This window comes from Lasioglossum baleicum, chromosome 14 (assembly GCF_051020765.1).
Source record: "Lasioglossum baleicum chromosome 14, iyLasBale1, whole genome shotgun sequence".
In the NCBI taxonomy this organism is placed as follows: domain Eukaryota; kingdom Metazoa; phylum Arthropoda; class Insecta; order Hymenoptera; family Halictidae; genus Lasioglossum; species Lasioglossum baleicum.
The window spans coordinates 4,602,869-4,629,286 of record NC_134942.1 but is presented as its reverse complement, the minus strand read 5'-3'; the positions used below and the strand labels follow the sequence as shown (position 1 = coordinate 4,629,286).

At 42.1% G+C, this 26,418-nt stretch overlaps 1 protein-coding gene and 1 long non-coding RNA gene across 3 annotated transcripts; one reads left to right on the top strand and one right to left on the bottom strand.

The window, feature by feature from the left end:
• Nucleotides 1-638: 638 nt before the first annotated feature.
• Nucleotides 639-26,345, top strand: LOC143215647 (synaptic vesicle glycoprotein 2B). Of its 2 annotated transcripts, none has more exons than XM_076437951.1 (11): nucleotides 639-904; nucleotides 12,502-12,552; nucleotides 14,186-14,347; nucleotides 18,533-18,695; nucleotides 18,770-18,891; nucleotides 19,116-19,354; nucleotides 19,808-20,137; nucleotides 21,123-21,267; nucleotides 22,372-22,531; nucleotides 23,291-23,418; nucleotides 24,591-26,345. In XM_076437951.1, the coding sequence occupies exons 1-11, from the start codon at nucleotides 883-885 to the stop codon at nucleotides 24,662-24,664; spliced, it is 1,596 nt and encodes a 531-aa protein (XP_076294066.1). In that variant the 5' UTR covers nucleotides 639-882; the 3' UTR covers nucleotides 24,665-26,345. The 2 variants fall into 2 exon arrangements, with proteins under 2 accessions (XP_076294066.1, XP_076294065.1); XM_076437950.1 differs by lacking the exon at nucleotides 639-904 and adding an exon at nucleotides 8,271-8,410.
• Nucleotides 8,368-23,750, bottom strand: LOC143215671 (uncharacterized). Its single transcript, XR_013010413.1, has 5 exons — nucleotides 23,263-23,750; nucleotides 19,759-23,206; nucleotides 18,436-19,669; nucleotides 14,132-18,112; nucleotides 8,368-9,325 (listed from the first exon to the last, which is right to left on the bottom strand). It is a non-coding gene; the product is annotated as an uncharacterized LOC143215671 (long non-coding RNA).
• Nucleotides 26,346-26,418: the final 73 nt, after the last annotated feature.

Sequence of the window (26,418 nt, the reverse complement as noted above, 5' to 3'; positions counted from 1 at the left end):
TCTTTTACTATCGTACGTATGAAAGTACTAACCGAAGGTCATTAAAATGTCAATACATACTTCGCGAGATATTTGACATTTTGTGACAGAGAAAACATACTTTTGAAGGTACACTTCTTGTAGAGACGTTAGTCTTTAATGCAACGCAATTTTTCCGTTAAACCAATCGATTTCTTTTACTATCGTACGTATGAAAGTACTAACCGGAGGTCATCAAAATGTCAATACATACTTCGCGAGATATTTGACATTTTGTGACAGAGAAAACATACTTTTGAAGGTACACTTCTTGTAGAGACGTTAGTCTTTCAATACAGCAGCTGTTCGTTGAATTTAATCGCCAGCAACTACGTAATTAAATAACGATTTTCACGTTCTGTTATCCGACCATTTACGTGCCTGTGTGACGCATTACGTCGCGACGTCGAGAGCGCGTGGCTGACGGACAAGTGTGCGGAGGACCGGCGATTTTCACAGCTGTATTTACAGCACACGTGTAACGTATAGTTGATCATGCGAACTACAACTACAAATGTAAAAGAAGAGCGCTGGCAACGCGCCCCCGAGCACGAGCGGTCTCTCGATGTTTCTTCGGGGTCGGACAACGACACGAGCGATGGTCTGCGGCCAATTTCGAGGCTCAGTCGTCCTCGGTTCTTCCCCAGAGCGTTTTATCCCCGTAAACTGTAAACGGGTCGTGAATAGAACTGCTAGCCGTGTTCTTCCACCCCCTCTTCTTCCGGTTCGTTGTCATCTTCCATTGTATCGGGTCAAAACCATGCTATGCTCGTTTGATTGGTACTAATCGAGAGGAGGAACCACTCCGAAGAGGTTCATCGTGCACGATAGATCACCGCGTGTCATCGCGATCGACAGGAGCGAATGGACACCCAGATCGAGACCGGTGAGTCCCATAATCCCTGAAACAGCAGAACCGTGTGACAATTGTGCGAAAGAATACGGTTGGCTAACGGGACAAGACGTTCGAGTGTCTTATTACTAGACTGCGAATCTTATAAGGATTCGAAGATTCAAAAGAAAACCGCGTTTGCATTCATTGCAAGAGATAGGGGTAGAAACTAAATAGGAATCTGTTTATCTCTTTAGTCGCTTTGTTGAGTTGCAGTCAAGTGAAATCCTCAGTCTCTCTCTAGTATATTTCACATATCGCACTGGGTAGGATTAATTTTGAAGGGGTGAAAACAGCCCTGTAAATCAAGCAGTGAAAAGATAAATGATGCTTTGCAGTTTAGTAAACCAAATAGGAATCTGTTTATCTCTTTAGTCGCTTTGTTGAGTTGCAGTCAAGTGAAATCCTCAGTCTCTCTCTAGTATATTTCACATATCGCACTGGGTAGGATTAATTTTGAAGGGGTGAAAACAGCCCTGTAAATCAAGCAGTGAAAAGATAAACGATGCTTTGCAGTTTAGTAAACCAAATAGGAATCTGTTTATCTCTTTTAGTCGCTTCGTTGAGTTGCTGTTCAGTGAAATCCTCAGTCTAGTATATAATATTTCACATATCACAACGGGTAGGATTTACTTTGAACGGGTGAAAACAGCCCTGTAAATCGAACAGTGAAAATTTGATAAATTATACGTTGCACTTTAGCAAACGAAACAGGAATCTGTTTATCTCTTTAGTCGCTTTGTTGAGTGGCTGTTAAGTAAAATCCTCAGTCTCTCTCTAGTATATTTCACATATCGCAACGGGTAGGATTAATTTTGAAGGGGTGAAAACAGCCCTGTAAATCAAGCAGTGAAAAGATAAATGATGCTTTGCAGTTTAGTAAACCAAATAGGAATCTGTTTATCTCTTTAGTCGCTCTGTTGAGTTGCTATCAAGTGAAATCCTCAGTCTAGTATATTTCACATATCGCACTGGGTAGAATTAATTTTGAAGGGGTGAAAACAGCCCTGTAGATCGAGCAGTGAGAATCTCATAAATTATACGTTGCAGTTTAATCTTCGCGAACATATTTTCTAAATTACATTTCTTTTCGTCGTTAGCGTTTACTTCGAAGGGTTGAAGACAACCCTGCAAATCTCAGGGGTAGGAAATTTCGTAGAGAACGCTTTGCACCGGAGTTTTTCTTAAACTTAACAGTTAACACATTACCGACCGGTGATTATCGCATAATTTTAAAAAAATTGTGGTACACGGCTAAACACTTTTTAATGGAACTTTCAATGGCAACAGAAATTTTCGTTGTGAACTAAGGAGTCATCCTCAATAACGTCATCTAACAGTTTCATTTAAGAGTGCAATGTAAAAGAAAATTTCTATGCTTTCTTTTGATACAGCACAACTATTTAAAATCCTATTAATAGGCTTCCGGTAGGTAAAGTGTTAAAAATGTTTGATACGTGTTCTGTTTGGACGGGCCAGGATTTATATATTTGAAGGGTGTGAAAGTTTTGATGCAGCGAAGACGAGGCAAGAACAATTGCCCGAGGCTCGCTGGCCGTGAGTCACCGAATAAGCGAGCACGAAAGGCATCTAATGACATTGCGTAAACGTGCTATCATTCGTGGACACATCTTTCTGGTCGAACACGTCGGTTATCGCGCTATGTAATACCGCGGCGGGCGTTCGTCTGCCAATAACGTGTCGCAAACGAACTAGAATGAACAGACTCGAACCGATATGTTTATCAGTTAGCAAACGAACCGCGCGATGCTAACAGCTAGACGACAGCGGTCTCGAAAATTCGTGAAAACATAGTTTCACTAGTTCGACAAATATCAACCGCCTGCGACAATCGTCGTGCTCGAGCCTCTTAATTCCTTTATTACTCGAACGAGTAAACGAGTCGTAACGAACTTAACAAGAGTGGCAAGGTTTAACATAGTTTGAGACTGTTCAACAATCTCCAATGACTCGCTTTGATCCGAACGCGCGGTCTCCAATTTCACGCATAGTTTAGCATATCTGAAAACACCAGACCTCCTACAGGATCCCTTTAGATCTGCGTGGATCAGGTTTCTGCTACCTAATTGCAATCCTTGTTTTACCACGTTTTTATTAACTCGCTTTCTTGTCTGTCTGATTGTTTGTCTGTTCGGTACAAATTTTGCAAATGATTTTAAACTAATTTCCCGACGAGAGACTCGAAACTTTAAACATAGCTCAGAACTGGATGACAATGCAATATTTTATCGGTTCCTCGATCGACGCTTTAGATCTATTTAGTTCGTTTGAATTCTCGTACGTTGAGGTAAACGGTCTCAACGCCAGCTGTTCGTTCTCGCAACCGCTCGCGTTTTGTTTTCGATATGCCGCGGTCGCAATACCGTCAGCGCTCACGCAAACACACACGCTTGATCGCACGCAGGAGAGCGTTTAAAGTTTAAAATCGATTGAAAAATTTCACACACACAAGATTAAAAAGCAGAAGATAATTATTTAAATAAAATGAAGCGACGACAAGATCAAGAACAACTCTCGATGCAGTATTTGCGAGACATTTAGACAAAATTAAATCAAGAATAAAACAAATAATAAACGATCAAAATTTGCGACGCAAAGAAGGAGAGCGTATGGGAAAGAAAGAGACATAGTTCATAGCATTTCCCATACGCTCTCCTTCTTTGCGTCGCAAATTTTGATCGTTCATTATTTTTTCCATGATTTTCTATGATTCCATCATTGAAACAATTGGCTTGTGTGATAGCTAAAATATAATATAAATATTCTTGATTTAATTTTGTCTCGGGTAGCATTTGACAAGGTTCTCGGCCACGCCAGGTGTTCGAAGACGAATCGCACGCGCGTCCGGTAATCCCCGCACAGTTATCGACAGTTAATTGCCATTAGCAGGGAATCGATAGCCTGCGTCTAGCTAATTTATCGTCGTCGATTTATCGCGGCGATACGCGTGGCCGCGATGTCCACGAGTGGCTTTTTATCGCGCCCCTTCCCAAAAATTGATTCGACTATCGTCTATCGCCGCTTCGTTAAAACGAAAACAGCTCCGCGAGACCGCGTCTTGTTGAAAACTGACCGGGGACAACGAGTCCCGTCGAAATACCTTCGAGACTGTTCGATTCCTGGAGCGTATCGTGACCTGCGCACGTTTCCACTTTCAGATTGACTCTGTTTCAAATTTTCCAAAGATATAATTGCGGAGGTATCTCGGACGGGTGCTCTGAACTCAATTACAGCGCTCGGATTTATTTACTCGCGACCACGGTGCATTATACAGGTGTGCCGACTTAGCATCTCTGTACACTGAGAAAAAAATCCTGTCGATACAAAAAAAATATATGTTGATTCAATAAGATGTACTATTGAATAGTGCCAATATCATATGAGCTTATTTTAATATTTAATACTATTGAATTTCAATAGCAAAACTCGTTTCCGCCAATCTAATAAGCGAATAGCTTGACCATCTATGTTTTCAAAAAAATAAGATATCGCCTCAAACCAATTCCAGTATAAATCAATACATTTCTCAAATTTTTTTAACAACACATCTGATTGAAGGAAAAAGAGAAATATTACGAATAATAATGTACGGTATTGAATCGAATAATATTTTCGATCATTTCATGATAGACAATTCACATACATCACGATTTGCTTCTAAATTTCATACTATTGAAAAGAATACATTGATATTCATCGAAGTAAAGAAATTACAATAACACGCGTGTTATTGAAGTAACTACTTTTTTTTTCTCAGTGTAACGTTGACGTTTTGTGATAGATGAGTAGATAGATGAGACCCATCTATATCACAGTTTCCTGAGGGAAGTCGGCACACCTGTATAATGCACCGTGCTCGCAACGGCCAAGTTTCGAAGGCTACGCCCTCTCGACCCGGACGCGCGTCTCGCTCCCCGTGGCGGTCCTAGTTCTCCTAAGCGCCACGAATAGCGAGTATGAAAAGCGCCTGAGGATCTCTGTACTATGACCGCCACGGGGAGCGAGATGCGCGGCCGGGTCGAGGGGGCGTAGCCTTCGAAACTTGGCCGTCGCGAGTAAGTAAATCCGAGCGCTGCTCTATAATATCGAGTAACGTTCGTAGAAAAAAGCGGACTTCCCGTAAACAAATTCTTGAAGATGTTCGGGCGTGCTCGACTTCGACCTGGTAAGAAAGTAGCGATCAAGTTCGAAGTCTCCGCTCGCCTAAATTCTGCGGATCCTTTCGCTCGACGGCTCTATATCATTTTCTTCCGGCGCGGCGGCGTTTGAGTAGCTATCGGACAGGTTTTTCCTGCGTTTCTCTCGGTTCCCTTCACTCGCTCCTCCCTCGGCCGAGATGCAATATGCAATCAGAAGGAACCTGTCCCACGACCGCTGCCGCGGTTGTCCCAGATCGTTTCGCGAAACGGCTATCCGCTGGGATAACACCTCCGATCCGTCGCGCGAATCGCAACGCGTCGTCGCGCGTTCCGGCGTTCCACGACGCTCTGATCCGCTACGCGGAGAGAGCAAAAAACAGTCGGAAATGCGCGTATTTTAATGGAGCGCGTTCGACAAAGAATCTCTCGTTTGTTAACGTCCGCGGGCTATCTGACCGACACGAGCGGAACGCTGAAAGGGGACAAAAGACGCGATTCGGTCGCTTTAAATAGTCGGCGCACACGCGCCACGGGGCGTCGCACTCGCTTGAAAAATCCAAGTAAATAAACATTGAACTTCGAGTGGCTGTTAATCGGGCACCGGCCTAACTTTTACCCAACCGTTCAGCTCTCGCCGATTAGTTTATCTGTCGCTGCCGGCTGTGTCGAAGTTGCGCCAACGAAATTCCTCCGACATGTGCGCCACTGGCGATAACCACTTCTGATCGGTATCATTCCTCGGAATCTTTGCCTGACCGTGTCCGGATGTGTCCGCAACCATAACGGAATGCATTTCAATGAACTCGTTAGATTTCTCTTCTGTATGGAGAATAGGGTGGTGGTCCTTATTTTTCAACTTTCGAATTTTTTTGGCCTTACTTCCCTAAAATATGACACTTGGTGAAAAAATGATATGTGCAAAATTTCAGCTCGATCGGACAATGGGAACCCATGCCGCAGCGCGCTTGAAAATTGTTTATTTTTGAAACTTGATTTTCTCCATTATAGTACATCGTAAATATACATCTCTATATATCGTTGAATTTGTCTTTCCATGTTCTATAACCATGTGCAAATAACGTACAAGGTCATCGTAGAAAAAAGTTCCGCAACTTTGAAATTTCGACAATTGGATTTCAAAAAAAATTTTTTTTTCAGCATTATATTTACTTCGTCTAACAATACAACTTTTGTTTGACACATTTTTTCATATATTTATTACCAACAAAAATATTTAAATAACGTAGTCACTACACGCAGTTAGGGTTGCCATAATCTATAATACCTTTTATATATATATATATACAATTATATATTATACATTTATATTGTGACGCTCGAAATATTATTAAAACTTAACCTATACACGATATACAAAATTATTCGAAAAAACACTTAATGTAAATTAAAATAATATATAAAATTTGTTAATATACGTCGTCTGAAAAGCTGGATTTATTTATATCCGGATACCGTTGTCGGTACTCTTCCAAAATTTGTAAAATATTTTGTTTATTTTCTTCGTCTCTTGTTAATAAAGCATTATATTCCGATATTAACTTTACACCCCGCTCTGCAGTATCGTTAACGATTTTCAAATTTTTAACTATTTTTAGACCTGTTTTATACGTTTCCTCGTTTTCCCAGACTGACGGGTCTTTCTGCAAAAAATCTGTAGATGTATTGAATCTACTAAAAAATTTTCGGCTTTCTGCACAAACGAAACTTTCTATGCCGATATTGGCAAGATTATGTATATTTTTTAGAGAAACTTTTGTTCGAAGATATTGTCCGATCGAGCTGAAATTTTGCACATATCATTTTTTCACCAAGTGTCATATTTTAGGGAAGTAAGGCCAAAGAAATCTTTAAAAAAATTTTTGGCTCCTATAGCTAAAGACCACCCTAATGGAGAAGCTTCGAACTTATCGCGGTGGGATAATCGTGGAATATTGAGGATTCGCTGCAAGAAAGCCGAGTTTCGCGGGGACGCGTGAAAATCCGAGGAGGTGGAAGAGAATGTGTGCCGAGGTGAATGAAAAGGAAGAGCGAGAATGGCGAATGCCGTCACTGTTCGCCGCTTTATGCCCGAAGATGACATTTAAAACGGGTATATCGCTTGAGAGACACGCGCGAATTCCTGGCAACCGCGAACCGGTACTTTTCGTAAGCGTAAGGAAACGTTACGTACGATAAGGGACGAAAGCTGCCGTAACGCGATAACGAAGAGAAGACAGCGGGACGAATTAGCTGTCCGCGACGAAATTCTAAGATTGACAAATTAACCGGATTCTACCTCGTAAACGCCTTAGGATTCGCGCACTGAGTGTTACGAAAGAGTGTGGCCACTATCCTTAACGAAGAAGGAGTTGGACATTTTTTACCGAACGATTATCTGCGTCCTGTATCACGCGCTCAATTTTTTCTACAGCAAGATACCGACCGGCTCCGATTTGGCAAGTATCGAAAATTTCTCGGTTCTGGAGCGACTGATAAGTAGGGATGGGATCAAGTACCTCGCAAACAGGTTCGAACCTTGATTGATGAATAGACTGCGGATGTTTATGCAAATGCATATTTATATAGAAATTTTATCAGAAGCAATGGGACTTAAACAGAAATATGTTTTGCGATTAGAGGATTCCAAAAATACGTTTTTTATTTTGCACTTTTTGCAGAGAAACACTGCAGTTTCTCTATCTTAGAATAACAGACCAGATATCATCGGACCCATAGGCCTGTTATTTGCCGTACCCGAGGGCCAGGGCAATAAACGATGCAGCCTTGGGTTTTTCTTTATTTCAAGTGGACGAAAGATTTTCTCTTTCGCCCCTGCTACATTCTTTTCCTCACTTGCGAGTCCGCTAGTCGAACTGTCTAGATCGTCCTTCCGCGCTGTTTAATAAAACAGTTTTTGGAAAGAATTCTCTAGCGTATTCAATCATTTAGATACCAATTCCTAACATTTTCTTAAGAAAAAAGTTGGCAGAGGTCTGCGCGATAGGGAAGAGAAGAGGGAGAAACGGTTGCGACAATCGCAGCTGATCAGAGATCAGAGGGGAGGCGTGGAATTTTCGGCGATTCCTCGGGGATCGGTGTGTGCAGTTGGTGCATCTGGTGCATTTGGTGCGGCTGTTGCAAGGCCGCGTTAGCGGCGGCTAGCGGTTGCAACCGAGCGGGAATGGGAATCGAGAATCGACGTTCGCGAGTCGGCGGAGTCGGCGCGCGGCGATGCGTTAGTTTCGCGCGCGTACGATGTCGGGAGATATCGCTCGATTGGAACACGAGCCAGCCGCGTCCGACCCGCTAGTCGCTGGCGACGCTGTCTCCACGTTGCAAGGTAAACTCATCGTCCAACGTTATTGTTCGATTCGCTCTTTCCTTCTCATCTTTTCGCTTTTCTCTTCTCTCTTCGCCCTGCACGACGTTCTTTCGCCTCCACCCGCGACCAAATTGTGCCGTTTCCGCGAAACCCTTCTCGAACCGCCGTCGTCGACCTCCGAAATTGTACTCGTCGCAGTGTGTTCCCATTTTCCACGAGTCTCTGCTCTCGTCTCTGTTCGTTATTCATCGAGGAGAGAGCCTCTAGTGTGAACGTTATAAAAAAGTTTCCGAGTTCGTGAAGATCATCGACGAGCAGGTGATCCACGGCGATCCAAAGGTGATTCTAAGTGATCCGCGGAGACTGCACAGACTTTCCGCGGTGTGTTTACTTAGATCGAATGATTTCGCTTTGTGCCTTCGCTGTAGCGGCATTTTTAGAGAAGGTTTTCGCGATCGTAATGATCGAGAGGACGATGAGAACTTGATCTAGCGTTGCAGGCTCTCCGCATGTGTTTCCTTCGATCGGTTTGTCTTTCTTTGTTCCGTAGAGATTGTTCTCCAAGCGACAACGCGATTGTTACTAAGATAGCCGATGGTTGAATCCGAAAAGGTGGCTGCGAGGTGATCGAGAGATGATCTGTGTGCCTCGGGCCGCGGTGTTTTTCCATAGGCTCGACGGGCTCGCTGAACGACCGTCTGTATCCCTTTCGGAGTAGACTGCGCCTTTTTCGCACAGACACGGTGAACTTGACAAACTGCGGAGACGATACTGACATTTGGTGTTTCGAACGCCTCGCGGAGGATTTATCTAACTAGGATTTGCAGCATCTTCGATAGAGAGCTCCAGGATGTTTTCTTCTTTTAACGAGATGCATCCTCCGATTGTCTATTTCGCGGAGTTTTCCTCACGGCGTAACATCGTCGTCGCCTTCTGAAACAAAGGAGCAGCATGCATGAGAAACGCGCTCGAATGTGTTGTTTTCAAAGAGACTTTCCTGTTACGCACACTTACTCGAGCGGAAACGCTAATTGCACGCGAACATTGATTGAGAAACGACGGGGCGAACGAGCGCGAGACTCGAGAATCGATTAATGCGTGTCCAAGAACGTTCTTTCTAACGCTGAGCCGACGGCGCGACACATTCTCGATACTCGATAGGGGAACTTTGCCGAATGAATTAGAAATAAATTGAACTTAATCCGCGCCAATTCTTCCGGCGATGTGCTTCGATTCTCTCGGATAATATATTGTAATAGTTTTTCCCGATAAATCCGTTGTCTAGCGCTAGAACTGTCGCGACAATTCAACAGACTCGTTCTGGAGTTTTAACATGATTTATAGCGGGTAATTATATCGCTAAATCGAGGAACGATATGTTCAGCAATTTTACAGTACACCTTGGCATATCGCTAGAGTAATAAATCTTTGAATCATCAGCATACAATGCAAATTTACGAACGCTGGTACGTTATCATCAAATAAGTCGAATAGGGACCTTGAGGGACTCCCGACGTTCGTGTACAGTGCGCTCTAAAAGTATCGACGGGCTACGAGCTCGCATTTTTACGAAACTGAAGCTCCGTTAAATCTTGATCTAGGTGCACGGCAGTGCACCAGCCATGTTCTCGCACTATGTACCTCCTTTTACACGAAACAACTTAGCCGTTTTTTAGAGGCTTATAACTCGGCACTGGAGGCAAATGGAGAGATGTAATTTGGTACACTTGTTAAGTGCTATCATGTCTCAATATTGACAAAACATTAATCTTTCAAGATTGGTAGGTTCCGAGATGTAGGACCTCAAAAATCGCTAAATTTGTCACTGACTGACTGACAACATCATCAAAACCTTTTGGCTACTTCCCATTGACCTATAAGCTTGAAATTTGGTACATACGTCCACCATGACAAACACTCAAAGGAATAATTACACTGTCCAACACCAAATTTGTTCCACACAATTACTGTTGGATGGTTCTTATAGAGTTTTACGCGCTGATTCCGAATCTAAGGTGTTAGGTAGCGGCCAAGTATCAATAATTTAGCCCTCCATGTAACTCTTTAAAAATTAAACAGCGTTCTTTTAAACTAATTTCTACAAACGCTTTTTTCAGTATTGCAAGAGGTATTTCTAAGCTAACGAACTTGGCCGGATTTTGGAATAATAGGAACTTGGCTCCTGTTTACAGGATGTTTCTGTTGGGATTATTTATTTATTTATTCATTTATTATGAACGGACCGAGTTCTTTTTACACAAAGGTTCACAATAGAACAAAGACTTAACGTAAACTACTAAGAAAGAACATGCACAAAAAACTGTTGGTATAAAAGTACTGATACGAGATCAGTTAATCCTGCGTAATTTTTTTTGAAAGTGTGTAACAACCCATTAAAAAAATCAATATTATTTTTATATAGAGTTTTACATAGAGTGAATAATCATTATTATTATATAGAGTGTCGGAGTTCGCAATAATTCGATTTACAGGATTTATTACTCCATATGTGGATTTGCATTTAAGTGTTTGAAAACCTGCTCGAGATCTCAAAGCACGTTCAGGTGCGTAAAAATTGATTTGCATAAGGAGAGAGGGACAATCTACATGATTATTAATTAAATTAAAAATAAAGCTCTGTGATCGGATACTCTTCTGCAAGCAGACAATGTTTCCAGGTTGACTATGTTTAATATTGTGGAGTAATCGTGATCAAAGATTGACATAGGATTATTAATCTTATAAGAACAATTATATTATTATTGTTACTTGAAAGAAGTAACACGTGTACTCCGAATAAAAGAAGTCCGCATGCAAAAAGTTCGATAATTTTCGTGAGAAAAATAAGGATGAGAATGTCCCTTTAAAAGCACACGAACGATCGCGCGATGTACATACAGTGACTCCCACTACAATTCGGACACTCTTAAAAACACCGTAACTTTTCAAATATTGGACTATGCGATTTGAACTTTTTTGGAAAGCTAGAGCAATTAGTTTACTACAGGATGTGAAAAGAAATTTTTTCAAAAATTGCATTTGACCGGAATTCTAGAGGAAATACAAAATGTTGCATTTTCCAACTTTTTTATGCGGGCCTATATTGAAATTTTGAAACATATGTTTTGTAGATCTGTGTGGGTTATACGCATTGTGAAAGTTTCATCGAAATCGGTTGATGCGGGGAAAAATGACAGTCATTAAAAGATGTAAGAATTCTTAGATTTACTGTTGTTATAGGCCGAGAAAATCGTGAAAATCTGCAATTTTTACCATCTTTAAACGCTTGTAGCTCATTGCAACGTCGACCGATTTTGACGAAATTTTCAGGATATGTTTCATTGAAACAGATCTACAAAACGGATTTTTCAAATTTTCAACATAGGCCCACATAAAGAAGTTGTAAAATGGATCTTTTAGTATTTTCTCTACAATTCCAACCAATTGCAATTTTCGAAAAAATTTCTTTTCACATCCTGTAGTGAACTAAGTGCTCTAGCTTCCGAAAAAAGTTTGAATTGTATAGACCAATATTAAAAAGATTATCGAGTTTTTTAGAGCGTCCGAATATTAATGGGAGTCACTGTATGTGTGACCTACGGTACAGTCGAAGCGTTAATTCTGCGAGGAAAACGTTTCCTGAGGGAGAAACGATTTCGGCAGGAAGGGAGAGCGCTGTTTGCCGAGGTGCTTGAAACAAAGAAACGATCGTGGAGGATCCCCGAGTGGCCGGGGGGGCGAACACAGCGATTTATTGGAATGAGAGAGGCTGCGGACGCGGACACGTCGACGTCGCTCTTTGTCGGCAGCGGTTCTCGTTTCTCATTTCTCGCTTCTCGCCGCGCGACGAGTCTTTGTCCCGACGTGTTTTGCCATTTACTGGCGCCACGTGGGACGTCGCTACGTTTTTCACTCGTGGAATAAAAGCCGGACAGCTGTTCGTCGAACTTTCACGGCTGCCTGTACTACGTGTTCTCTTTCCCTCCAGCTATTCACACTCTTTCTAGCTCGTTAGAGCCGCACGGTTCTCTCCCTAAGGGTGCGGTTCTACTGCAGGCGATCGAAAATCCCGCGAGAAAACGATCAATGATTTTGTTGCGTGTTCGCAGGTACCAAGCAGACAGCGGAAAATGTTGCGCAAGATGCCGTCGACCAAACAGGTGCGTCTTTTATTCTATCGTTATCTATGCGCTATGTAATTGGGAACAGAAAGATCATTTTCTCCGTGCGAAAACTCTTTGGGAGATCCTCTCGTCACGTGCGATTCGAAAAATTATCTTATCCGCCAATCGCCTTCGACTTTTGACTTCCAAATAAACAATTTAACGATTACGGCGCCACAGGTTCGATCAAATGTTACTCGCCAAGCAATTTTGCAATTTAAATTGTTCTTGACGTTTCGATCCAAATGTGGACCATTTTCAAGAGAAATTTTGCGTGTGTTAAATACTGTAAGCTATAATAATTAGCGTTGTATAAAGCTCGAGTCTTCAAAGCTCCAGAGCTCAGTCTTAAAGAGTTCTTCTATAGAAACTTAGTCTTTAAGACTGAGCTCTGGAGCTTCGAAGACTCGAGCTTTATACAACACTAATAATAATTGTTCAACAAACAATTATAATACCAATAAAACTTTGACATACTTGCTAAGTGCAAACGAATTATATAAATTCAATGATGGCACTTTTGAGAAAACTAATTAACACCATGCCGGTGGACGTTAAACTGAAACCATGTGGTTGTTAAAGAAAAACCAAACGTCATTGTGATTTCATTTGGTTCGCGTCATTTCAGTTGGAAGTTAATTGAAATTGATTGTTCATTACGTGTTCTTTTTTCGTATCGAGAGTGCACATACATGGTATTATACAGTCCGCATACATGCATCTGACATACGCAGTCTAGCCGTCGTAAATCCACTATATACAGGGTCATCCGTTTTTAAACGGCCAAACGTTAACCAGCTGTAGAGGACCCCAAATGGAACAACTTTTACCCCTATCACTTTTTTTGTTTCGGCCTCGATTTTCAGATAATTGCAAAAAACCATCATTTTTTGAGTTTACACAAAATTTAATATCTCAGCACTCCAATAATGAATCTTGATGGTTTTTCCTTTGTTTAGTTTAAAATAGGTAGGGGCATCTTTTTTATTGAATAAACTTTTTTGTATGACCTTCGGATCATGGTTTTTTTGGCGTGGGCCACACCGTGAAGCCTGAAAGAAATAAGTTGGAAAGTGGCGGTGTGCACCACGCCAAAGAAACCATGATTCGAAGGTCATACAAAAAAGTTTATTTAATAAAAAAGATGCCCCAACTTATTTTAAACTAAACAAAGGAAAAACCATCAAGATTCATCATTGGAGTCCTGAGATTTCATGTAAACTCAAAAAATGATGGTTTTTGCAATTATCTGGAAATCAAGGCCGAAACAAAGAAAGTGATACGGGTAAAAGTTGTTCCATTTGGGGTCCTCTACAGCTGGTTAACGTTTGGCCGTTTAAAAACGGATGACCCTGTATATTGTAGTTGCGACGAGTTGAGCGAAAGCAGCATCGAAAAGTCGAGTTATCAGACTGACGGTTGATAAGGCGATCCGCAATTTATCACTGTCGTTGGACGCGTGAGCCCACGCGCTCCGTTTTCGTTCTACAAAACTCGTTTCGCCGTAGTGTGATCGATTACGGGGAAAAAACTCGCGAATTTAGTTTAGAGATTTTAGAGATTTTCTCGTTCGTACCGTAAGGTTCCTATGGGTGCAATGAATTTACACGTTTCTTTTCTCGATCCCCAGGGTTTGGCAAGTTTAACCTTAAGGTTATGGCCGTCTGCAGTCTGATCTTCATGAATGTGGCGTTCAGTATTACTAGCATTGGATTCATATTACCGTCGGCAGCATGCGACTTCCAGATGACCACGGTTGACAAGGGACGACTGAGCTCCGCTCCCATGTTAGGTAACTGCACTGTTGGAAACATGTACATAATCAATTAGTCGCTGGTGTTGACAATAATCATCGGGGACTTTGGGGGTTGTAAACGTTGGGGTACGAAAAATGGAAGGCAGTCCGATGCTCCAATCAGATCAACGATGTCTGGTCTGGGAGCCAGAGTTGGGCACACGCTAGTCACAATTATGATTATTGACTAATAACTTCATAAGCTCTACAAAAGTGACTAATAATTAATGACTAAGTAAATACTTGAGCGTGACTATGAGTAATGACTACACAAGTATTTGAGCATAATGACTATAGACTGCGGATGTTTATGCAAAATAAAAATTGTCTGCGTCGATTTCAAGAAATAGAAACCAAATAGAATACTATTTTCTCTCTTAATCATTTTAATAGATCTGAAAACATATATTGACGTCTTAAATTTTCAAAATTTTCCTACAATTTCGAAGTTCATCTACTTAATTTTCCTATAAATGCATAAAGATCCGCAGTCTAGTAATGACTAATGAATAGACAGCGGATTTTATGCATTTATGACAAAAACGGGTAGGTGTAATTTAAAACATTAAAAACATTAGACGAATTTAAAGATACCTTTATATTATTGTCAACCTATTGAACATATTAAGGGAGAAAATCAATTTGCATGTCACTCCGGTTTGTTGCAATTCAGGTGGAAAACTTTTATTTTGCATAGAAATCCGCTGTCTACTAATGAATAACGTCGTAAAATAATTAGTGTCGGAACAGATAGACAAATTTAATAGAAATTTATATAAAATCGTGACGTTAGCGACTATAAAAATAAAAGAGTGGAACGCCCACGAAGATTACGTCAATATAGTTCAGCGCTCCACGCTTTTATATTAACTTTATTTTATATGAAATTTTTCTACCTATTCCGACACTAATTTTAAAACAGAAGAAATTTTGAACTACTTGCTTAAAATTTTTGGGAAAAATATTACTAATCATTTAACTGGATTCGGTATTTTATGGAGAACCAGGAAAAAAATTATTTTCTCCTTTCTAGTGCATTTTAAGCGTGGTTTTTAAACAGTTTTATCAATATATTTCATTTTCTACTTTTATTGTCATCGGACGCAAGTGTGTGTACAAAATTTCAGCAAGATTGGACTATGGGAGGAGGTTTAAAATTCGATTACAAGATTTGACGCATACAACAACAACAACGGCAAGTTAACACTTTACCTACCGGAAGCCTATTAATAGGACTTTCAATAATTGTGCTGTACAAAAACAAAGCATAGAAATTTTCTTTTACATTGCAATCTTAAATGAGACCATTAGATGACGTTATCGAGGGTGACTTATTAGTTCACAATGAAAATTGCTGTTGCTATTAAAAATTCCATTAGAAAGTGTTTAGCCATGTATCGTAGATTTTTCAAAATTATGCTGTAATCACCGGTCGGTAGTGTTTTAATATAATCGTGGTAAAATAGAAGAATAACCCCGGAGAAACAGGCGGAAGAAGAGTGTAGACTAGATGTGGCCTTCTCCGAATGGGCGTGGCCTCGTTGCTCCCGACTTTGACGGAGCCAGGCCAGGGCCGCAACGGGAACTCAGGGCTACGAATACGATCATGTATCCCGCGAACGTCTTTTGGAACCTCCTCTAGAAAGAAACGGGCGATTCCCGTGACTCGCCTCACCTCGCGCGTGGCCGAGAAAAGGCATTTACGACGTCCGTCGCTTTCCCGATTTTCTTGGCGACCCGCGACGCCTGCCGTTCCGACGCGGTTGTTTTGCTCGGTTCCCAACTCAGAACTCGACCGTCTGCCAATTCGGTATTTATAAACGCGAACAAAGGTTGCGGACACCAGCGGATCGAGTCGCTGGAGGCCGTTTCTTTTCAGGCGTGAATGTTTCCGACAACGGGACCCATCATCAGCGCACAGCGAACCAGAATTGCAAAAAGCTGGACAATATTTATGCCTCTGTTAGCCTTCGCGATTCAAGTCGGTTAAAGATTGCTCTGTTTTGCATCGGATCGGTCGGGCGTCGCCGAATGAAATTCGAAATTGTTTAATCGTGTCGGAAGTAACACGCCCGAAGCTTTCACACGCGATCGGTCGCACGAAACGGTCTCGTGGAGCTTTCTAATCGCGGGCATCGAGAGGCCATTTTCGCTGGTCGATTTTTGTTCGGCTGGCTCGCGAACACGTAACCAGCCAGCTGGCGTGCAATCAGCGAAACCATGGCTCCCCTTATCGCCGGAATTATACTTTCTCGCGTGGTATTCGGTGGGATTCGGCGGTATTCGGTGGGATTCGGTGGCACGCGTGCACGCCCCTTCGTTCCTCTGATTTCTAGCGCCGCGTCAGCTGTTTAGACGTCGTTCCTGATACATTAACACTAAAAATTAGATGCTATTAAATTCTAATATAGATTCTGCTAGATTTTAATAGATTCTAAAAGATTCTAATAGAATCTTCTATTAGATTAGATTCTAAGATTCCCACCGGATGGAAAATGTCGAAAAAACATTGTTCCTCCTGTTTGAAAAAATTTGACAAAACAATCCACTATTGCTTATGCCTTCGAGATTGTTACCGCGATACGTACCCATCGGTTCTGGCCACAGGCCTGCAAAGTTTCGTCAAAGTCGTTTAGGTTTTATCTGAGATTGGCAAACATTGTTGTCTCCATGGATGACGCACGTGGCAACGCGTGTGGTTACGCGTTTATCGAGCGAGCGTTGTCGTAGCCCTCGGTCGACAAATTGGAGAGGAAAATTTTCATTGGCGCGAGTCGGAGGCCTTTAAACGGCACGCGACATAGGTATGTAAATTGAATGAATCGGCTCGTGTCTCAGGGACGTGCTACCATTCTCAGGCGCCGTGACACCGAGAACTTCAACTTTTCAGCTCCCTCTGCGAACACAGAAGTTCTGTGTGGTCGATTTTGGAGGCCAGGACCTGTGCTCGGCCCCATCAAAATTTGGAGTTATTGAAAAAATCTCTGTAGCAGGGACCTAATGACGCCAGAAGAGCTGCGGCCCATTGCCGAAAATTTCAAGACACGTTTGAACCTCTGTATCGGCGCAAAGGGTGGCCATTTCGAAACTTCTTAAATATATGAATACTAAAGGTCCATGTTATGGTTCTTATTATTTGGTTTTTCAAAATTCGTCAATTTGACAGAATTATAATAAGAAATGATTAACTCCATTATTTCTTGTCACCCTGTGGAGTCGTTCGAATGCAGTGTTGTCTTGTTCGCCGGCGAAATGATGAAGCGAAAATCATTACTTCGGGAACACGGACCACTTAAAATCGATCTTTCTTCACTCGACAAACAATTGGTTCAACATTCGCTTCCTTTTTCTATTAGAGTCGTTCGAATGCAGTTCTGTCTTGTTCGCCGGCGAAATGACAAAGCGAAAATCATTACTTCGGGAACACGGACCATTCAAAATCAATTTTTCTTTACTTGGCAAACAATCGGTTCAACATTCGTTTCCCTTTTCTATTAGAGTCATTCGAATGCAGTTCTGTCTTGTTCGCCGGCGAAATGATAAAGCGAAAATCATTACTCGCGCGATACTCCTCGCCTGCTGTTTTGCATATTTTGCGAGCGAGCCGATAAATATTTATTATTGGTCGCACCGCTGACGCGTTCGTTTACCTTCCGCCTCGCAGATTTAAAATCCTTTATTACTGTAACACGACGTCGTTAATATAACACTGTGCGCTATAGGGTGTTGAAGAAATAATAATTCTCCACCATGAGTGAATATCTGTAACAATGGAAATAAAAATGTTGAGCGCATCTTTAGAGTGGACGATGTTTGACAGTTTTTAACACATTACCGACCGGTGATTATTGCATAATTTTGAAAAATCTGTGAAACATGGCTAAACACTTTTTAATAGAACCTTGAATAGCAACAGCAATTTTCATTGTGAACTAACAAGTCGCCCTCAATAACGTCATCTAATAGTTTCATTTAAGATTGCAAACAGAAGATTTCTATGCTTTCTTTTGGTACAGCGCAATTATTGAAAATCCTATTAATAGGCTTCCGGTAGGTAAAGTGTTAAGTAATCTATACGTCAGTACTTGTCAGGGTTTAGACAATATTGTGACGCATCCTCAGTGTCTAATCAGAATGATCCATCTAATTGGCAATCGCTGAAGCGTCCGGGTGAATTCGCAGGTATGTTGTGCGGATCTTACATCTGGGGCTGTTACGCGGCCATAAAAGGCCGAAGGATGTCCTTGCTGGTAGCTCTGCTGCTGCATGGGGTTTCGGAGCTGTTGGCGTCGGTGGTACCTATCTATTGGTTCTTCCTGTTACTGAAATTTCTGAGCGGCGCAGCGTTAGTATAGCATCGTTTAGAGCGCTGGGATTCTCGCGTGAACCGACGGATAATAGCTAGAGAAATGTTTGCAGGATGAACGGACAATCGGCCGTGGTTTTCCTGTACCTTGGCGAATTCCAGCCGACCAAGTATCGGGACAAGATGCTCTCGTGGATGGAGATGGCGTGGGTGATGGGAATGATCATTCTGGCAGGTAAACACCTCGTTCGGCCGATTATTTGTGGTCCGGGCAGGTTCCGAGAACCACTTCTCCACCGCGAACACTCGCAACTGTGTCGAAAAATTCACGAAAATCGAAAGATTTCAAGAATTTGGATCTTGGAGATGATTCCTGACCCCCCAATTCCTTTCGCTGAGGGATATTCAGAGATCGATTGTAAATAACAGACATCTTTTTTGTTTAACCGGGCAACGAAGGTGTCGGATGGATAATTATTCCGTTGGAGGTGAACATCGAGATCGCCGGCGTGACCTTCCATTCGTGGAACCTGTTCGTGTTCATTTGCTCGCTGCCGGCACTGTTCACCGGCACCTGGCTGTTGTTCTTCCCCGAGACGCCGAAATATTTGGCCGAGTCCGGGCAGAACGTGCAGATGCTGGACGTGTTGATGAGGATGTACTCGGAGAACAGCGGACAGCCTCCTAAAGAATACATAGTGAGAGCACACAGTTTACTCGTCAAATATTGACCTTTAACCGCCAACGTCTTCGGCAAACGTACCGTCGCGTCGCGTCGCAACGGTCGATCGATAGTTTGCAATCTCTCCGATAAGATCGGAGAAACTCCTCGGTCGAGACGCTCGGCCGACTGTTTGCCGAAGCAACTGTTGACGCAAGATCGTTTTTCCGTTTCAAACAAAACGGTACTCGAATGACTGGACGCGTAAAACGACGCGTGTTGCAGTTCGTGAAAAAGACTGTGACTCACAGTTCATTCCTCGCTGACAGCAACGAGTTATTTTTACGTCTTCCTGTAAATTTCATAAAATGCAACGTATTCGTTTAACAACAAATTCTTATCTCCAGTCGGTAGAAATAATCTTAGAGAACTGAAGCTAACCGTTTCACAATGAACTCAGCTCTTCCAATTAAGACGAATCGAATTGCAGACGAAGCTCCGGAACAGCGGCAACAACAACCTGAATGACCTGGTGCACCGGATAATGCACATGAAGGAGCTGAAGGAGGAGACGGAGGAGAAGTCGTTCAAGGTGATGATGAAGGACATCCTGATGAAGACGATGCAGATCATAAAGCCGCCGTTCCTCTGCCGGACGATAGTGGTGTGCTCGATCGCCTGTTTCGTCACGTCGGCGTACTACACGTTGACCCTATGGCTTCCAGAGTTGTTCCACAGGTACGCGGACTTCCAAGAAGCCTACCCTAATCAGACTGCCAGCGTCTGCACCCTGAGGAGGGACAAGAACATCACGGAACTGGTAAGCGATAAACGATTGGCGTACTCCGTCGCTCGGATTTACTTGCTCGCGACGGCCGAGTTTCCAAGGCTACGCCCCCTCAACCCGGCTGCGCGTCTCGCTCCCCGTGGCGGCCATAGTTCTCCTAGGCACTACGAATAGCGAGTATGGAACGCGCCTGAGGAGCTCCGAACTTCGAGGGGGCGCACAGTGGGCAATTTGGTCGAAACTCGATTAAAAATTAAAGAACTTTCGATAGAAATGAGATAGAGCGATGAAATTTTTTTAAAATTAAAGCTGAAACATTGCAGAATATGGGAAAAATACGGACATTATGGTAAGAACACTCTTTAATGTCGAGAAAATTCGTTAAACTTGCACAATTTCGAGAAAATTGTGGTTTTTCCAATACCACACGCGGAAGAAATTTTTTTTGAACATGCTGTACTTCATTTCCCGTAGATTTTTTCACACTGATTTCAAATCCGGTCTCAAAATTTGTCTACGACCTCAGGATTTTGCAAGAAATCGATTTTTGTGAACAAAACTAATGAAATCACTTTTTCGTTGAAATGATTTAGTAACCCACTAGATTGAAGGAATATTGTATTCTCATATATAAAACACATTAAAAATAATCATAATGAAGTATTTGAACGGTTACTTAAAATCAGCGTGGAAAAATCTACGGGAAATGATGTGTCGCGTGTTAAAAAAAAATTTTCCGTGTGTGGTATTGGAAAAACCACAATTTTCTTGAAATTGTGCAAGTTTAACGAATTTTATCAACGTTAAAAAGCGTTCTTACCATAATCTCCCTATTTTTCCCATATTCTGCAATGTTTCAGCTTTAAATTTAAAAAAATTTCATCGCTCTACCTCATTTTTATCGAAAGTTCTTTGATTTTGAATCGAGTTTCGACCAAATCGCCCACTGTGGGACGCAGCCGTCGAAACTCGACCGTCGCGAGAAGACCCATTTTCGAATTTATTCTTTTGGATTCAGGTGCCGACCGATGATCCGTTTGGCTGCGAGTCCAGAGTACAAACCAGCGTGTTCGTCCACACGTTCATCCTGGGAGCCTCGTGCATTCCCACGGGCTTGATACTGCCCATGCTCGTCAACTATGTGGGATACAAATTCTTCCTTGGTGAATCCCAGTCACTTTTCTAATTACTAGACTGCGGATTTTATGCATTTATGACGGAAATGGGAACGTACCACATAAAGCAGTGGGCGTATCCAAAAGATTTAAGGACATCGGCGTATTAGTTCCAGCTTAGCAAGAAAATTAAAAGAATTAAAAGAAGTTTCTACAGTGAGTCTGTCCGGAAAGTAACATTTTTTTTTAAATCTATTGAACATATGAGTACAAACCTTTAAAATTCTTCAAAGTAGTACCCTTGGGCGTCGACACATTTTTTCCAGCGCGATTTCCATGCTTCGTATGCTCCCTGAAAGGCGTTATCTGGAACTTCTCGTACTACCCTCGCCGCAGCCTCGTCGAGCACTTCCAATCGAAACTTTTCCGTAGATTACGGGGAAAACAGTAAACGGTACTTCTTACTTGGATCACAACACTTCCTCAACCCCCGTACAGTCCTGACTTGTCTCCCGCCGATTTCTTCTTGTTTCGAAAAATTAAAAATGTGCTAAGGATGCCATTTTGAAAGCGTGGAACGCGTCAAAGAGGCTGTGACGAGGGTACTACGAGAGGTTCCAAAAAACGCCTTCCAGGGAGCATACGAAGCATGGAAATCGCGCTGGAAAAAATGTGTCAACGCCCAAGGATCCTACTTTGAAGAAATTTAAAGCTTGTACTTTGTACCCATATGTTTAATAGATTTTTTTTTTTTAATGTGGTTGCATTACTTTCCGGACAGACCCTGTATATTCGGCTCTTGTGTCTCGCAATGTACATGGGCGTCTGAAAATTCCTTCAACATCCGGAAATGGGAGGTTCCCGAGATCATTTGAAGCAACATTTTCGCAAAAATGGCGTCCGCGGCTTTGTTCAGGAGTTATTAACGAAAAACACGACTGTGCCAACACGCGTCTAGGTCGCGCTCTGATTGGTCCGTGTTTTTCGTTAATAACTCCTGAACAAAGCCACGTAGAACATTTTTGCAAAGGAAAATGTTGCAAAATAAGAATTGTTTGCATACAGATCCGCAGTCTAATTACGTACACTGTCCGAAAGTGAACCTGCAGAACAATTCGAGGAATTGTACCGTACGCTTTTCCTGTATTTCAGTGATAACAGCGTTCGTGCCCGCTGTCGTGACCGCCTGCCTCTTCCTGGTGCAGACGTCCACTCAGAACCTAATCCTCTCGTGCGCCTACGAGTCGATCACCTCGGTCTGCCTGAGCGTCGTCTACTGTGTCCTGGTGGACCTCTATCCAACGCATTTAAGGTGCGTCTAAAAAGAATGTTTTCAACAAGGGAATCAATGTTCCCCTCTTTTGAGAATGGTTTGCAGAAAAATCCGCAAGCTAGTTCTAAGAACTGAACGGCGCAAAGTCCAAAGAATACATGCTCGAAGCGTGGCGCATGGTTTCAACGATTTATATCGAGTCATTCGCGTCGGCGTGATTCATTGTTACGGTACATAATCCTAAACGGCCGCTCGCTTATCGATCGCGAACCGGCTCGCACGCGCGGGAAAACCTAACTGAATCACTCCCGTCTTGCCTGTTTTTTTTTTACACTATTCCTTACACGACAAGCACGCCGACTTATCGAGCGAACCTTATCGAACGTTATAAATACTCGTACGGAATAATTATTTGGTCTCGGTTCTATCTGAAATCGAGATCGGATCGCGACGATTACGTTCGCTGCGATAACGTCGAGCCGATCGATCTTGAACGTCGAGTGGATTGCAATTCGGTGTCGCCTACCAACAACAATGCTATCGGATGACGATCGAAACGGCAAGGAAATGTGCGTCGAGGAATTCTGAGACAGCCATTTCCTTCTCCAGTCTCATTAATATTTCGTTAAAATCCGCTGCTCCCAATTCTTAATTAGTACGCCGCGGATCGTGATGCGTGTTGTCATAGATTTCTGAAATTTTTTTCCTGTGAACCTGAAATGATAATACTGTATCATTTTTTTGCGTTCAAAAAGTTAAGTAAGAGTCACCTGTTCATTTTGATTCTTTCGTTTTCAGAGCAATCGCGGCCGGTCTCTCGGCCTTCATTAGTCGAATTGGTGCCATAAGCGGGACGTTGATGATTGGCTACTTGATCGACGATTACTGCATGCTGGTGATCCTGATAGTCGCTGCTCAGCTCTTCCGTACGTATCGTTCTACAACAGTGCGCATAGTTTGATACAGTAAAGTCGCGATTCTTGTCAACCAGCCTGTGTTCTGCTGGTTCTGCACGGACAACTATCGCATACTGACATTGTTTCTTTATGACTGCGTCTACCGCGCCGACCGGCCGAGAGTTCAATCGAAAGCCAGACGTAGAGAAGGACTATACTATACACTAACGATCATAACTGATTCAACACACTTTTAATCAGAATAACTGTTTTATGAATGGATCAAACGACTTCAATTTCTCTGTAAGGCTAGAAGAATTAGTTTAGTAAATGACGTCTAATAAATAATTGTGAATTGTGAAAAACAATACTAAAAATTGATTTTTACTAGTTTTTTAGCTGGGCCAATAACGAAAATTTAAAAGATGTGTTTGGTCAACTCGTATAAATGATATACGCTCTGAAAATTTCATTGAAATTGGTTAATTGGTTTACGAATTATAATCGAAATCAAATGTGGTAAAACTTGCCACTTTATGGTACACTACAAATTACCACTTTTGATCGTTTATAACTCGTAAACCAATTAACCAATTTCAATGAAATTTTCAGAGCGTATGGCGTATATCATTTATACGAGTTGACCAAACACATCTTTTCAATTTTCGTTGTTGGCCCAGCTAAAAAAGTAGTAAAAATCAATTTTTAAATGCATTTTTCCAAAATATTTTATGGACGTCATTTACTAAACTAATTCTTCTAGCCTTACAGAGAAATTGAAGTTGTTTGGTCCATTCATAAAAAAGTTGTTCTGATTTAAAGTGTGTTGAATCGGCTATGCTCCTTGCTATATGTAAAGAAAGAAATTCAACAGTGAAACGCATCAATCACAAGCGATCCAGGGGATTAATGTAACCAAGAAATTTGTGGCATAAAAGAGTTATTCTGATTTAAAGTGTGTTGAATCAGTTATGCTCGTTAGTGTATGTACGGATCAAAGAGAACACGTGTGCCTTTGAACTGTGCCAACGACGGTGACTGTCCTTGTTTCTTTCTTTCCCATACGCTGCCCTTCCTTGGCCAGCAGTGGAGTGGGTAGGTACCCGACAACTATCGCAAACCTGATCGTTGACAACTATCGCGACGTTACTGTAATTATTTCGACGAGAAAAGACGTTTAAAAAGTTCATTTTTCGTTTCAGTGAGCGGAATACTCGCTCTGTTCACGCCGGGCAGGAAGAAACCGCCGAAAAACCCGGACAGCGAGAAGTCCTAAACAAATCGGAGCCATTTTCGCCGTCGAGGAAAGCTTGCGATTCAAATCGAAGCGTGCCGCATCCGTAATAACGTATTACAGACAATCTAACATCGTGTATCGAGGCGATGTGAATGCATTTCATGTAGAAAACGGGTCGAAATCGCGTAGCGAGAGTCGTAGCCCCACCCCCAGACGCGCTATTGGTCGTCGAGCGTCCGGGAGGAGGAGCCAATCACGTGAGAAAAGAATCCGTACGTGCGCAGCACGTGTACGCGCCTGTATATATAGTAAACAGTCCGCGCGCCGTTTGAAACGGTCGGAGGAATCGGAACTTTTCTTACAAAGCGAGGGATCAATTCTAATCGACTAATCAGCTGAGAGTGAGGCAGAGAATCGAATGCGACACAAATTACTTAAACGGTACTTAAATCGAGTTACTTAATATTCGATTCATCGATCGCTTGAAGCGGCGCGAACTCTCGGCGTATTTGAAACGATTTCAAAGGATCGATGACGTGAATGAATACGCGCGTCTAGTTATTCGAGGAGCGGGAATGTAATTAGCAGACTGCGGATCGTTATGCAATTTTCCATTTTCATAGATTATTTTCTAAAAAATTGGAATCAGAGAAACGATGTCAATTTCCCTGATTGGAAGATTCATTGTAGAAGAACGAAAATTTATATTTACATTAGCATGTGCCATAAGTGCATGAAGATCGGCAGTCTACTGGTCGGCGAATACTCTTCGATAACAGTTCTACCGTCTCTTAACGCTTCATCTACCGAAAGCCTGTCAAAACGTTCGCTGTTCAAATGTTTTATTGAATCCGACGCCCATCCTGTGCGAAATATTAAAACAATTTAACATGAAAAAGTCGTGGAGTCTCGGAACATTATTCTGTTTGCTATAATTTTAGATAGCAGAGTGTATAGAATTCATTTGACTTTCTTTAAAGTAAATTGCAAGATCGCGAACGTGTTAATAGGCTTTTCAATAATTGTGCTGTATCAAATAGAAGCTTAAAAATCTTCTTTCACATAGTAATCCCAAACGAAATTATTAGCTTACGTTATGGAGAGCTTATGGTTAATGATCAAAGCCCCTGTTGCGGTTGAACGATCTGTTAATTAAAGAATGCTCAGCCATGGACAAGAGATGTCCGAAAATTATGGAATAATCGCCGGTAGATAATTGTATGTTAAGATTACGATGCCGCGAACGATCGTTCGCAAAATACTCAACGAGACGCGGTTCGGTTTTCGTTAGACTAATTTGTTCAGCGGAGAATTTCGAGAGGAATGAGCAGGAAGCTATATGCCGCTTAGAAAAATTGTGTTGATCTTAATCTTGGAAAAGGATGTCGGGAAATGAACGACTATCGAGAACGTCGCTGGAGACGAGCGCCTTTTTTCTCTGCCGACGCATTCCGCGTGCCTGTACTTAATCGCGCGAGAATAACAATCGCCCTGTGAACTGCTCAATCGCGATACAACGCGGTTCAACGTCGGTGCAAGACGGAACAACGAGCTATATTCGATACAATCGTCGAGCGACTCGATCGCGCGTCCGCGACGCGAGTCGTCCGTGCCTTATTATACACAATACTTTATTTTTCTATGTACGAGACTTTTTGTATTGTCTACTGTTTATCATGCCGGCCATTGAGGTGCAATAAAAAAGTATTCGTATGCTGTAGCTTGACCGATATTAATTACTCGGCCAGTTTCCCTTGACCTCCTCATTGGTAGATCAATTTTAACACTTTACC

Coding starts and splice junctions, on each gene's coding strand:
- LOC143215647 (XM_076437950.1), top strand. CDS start 8,326: ATGTCGGGAGATATCGCTCGATTGGAACACGAGCCAGCCGCGTCCGAC. Junction 18,892..19,115: donor GGGAATGATCATTCTGGCAG/GTAAACACCTCG, acceptor CGGGCAACGAAG/GTGTCGGATGGATAATTATT. Junction 23,419..24,590: donor AGTCGCTGCTCAGCTCTTCC/GTACGTATCGTT, acceptor TTTTCGTTTCAG/TGAGCGGAATACTCGCTCTG.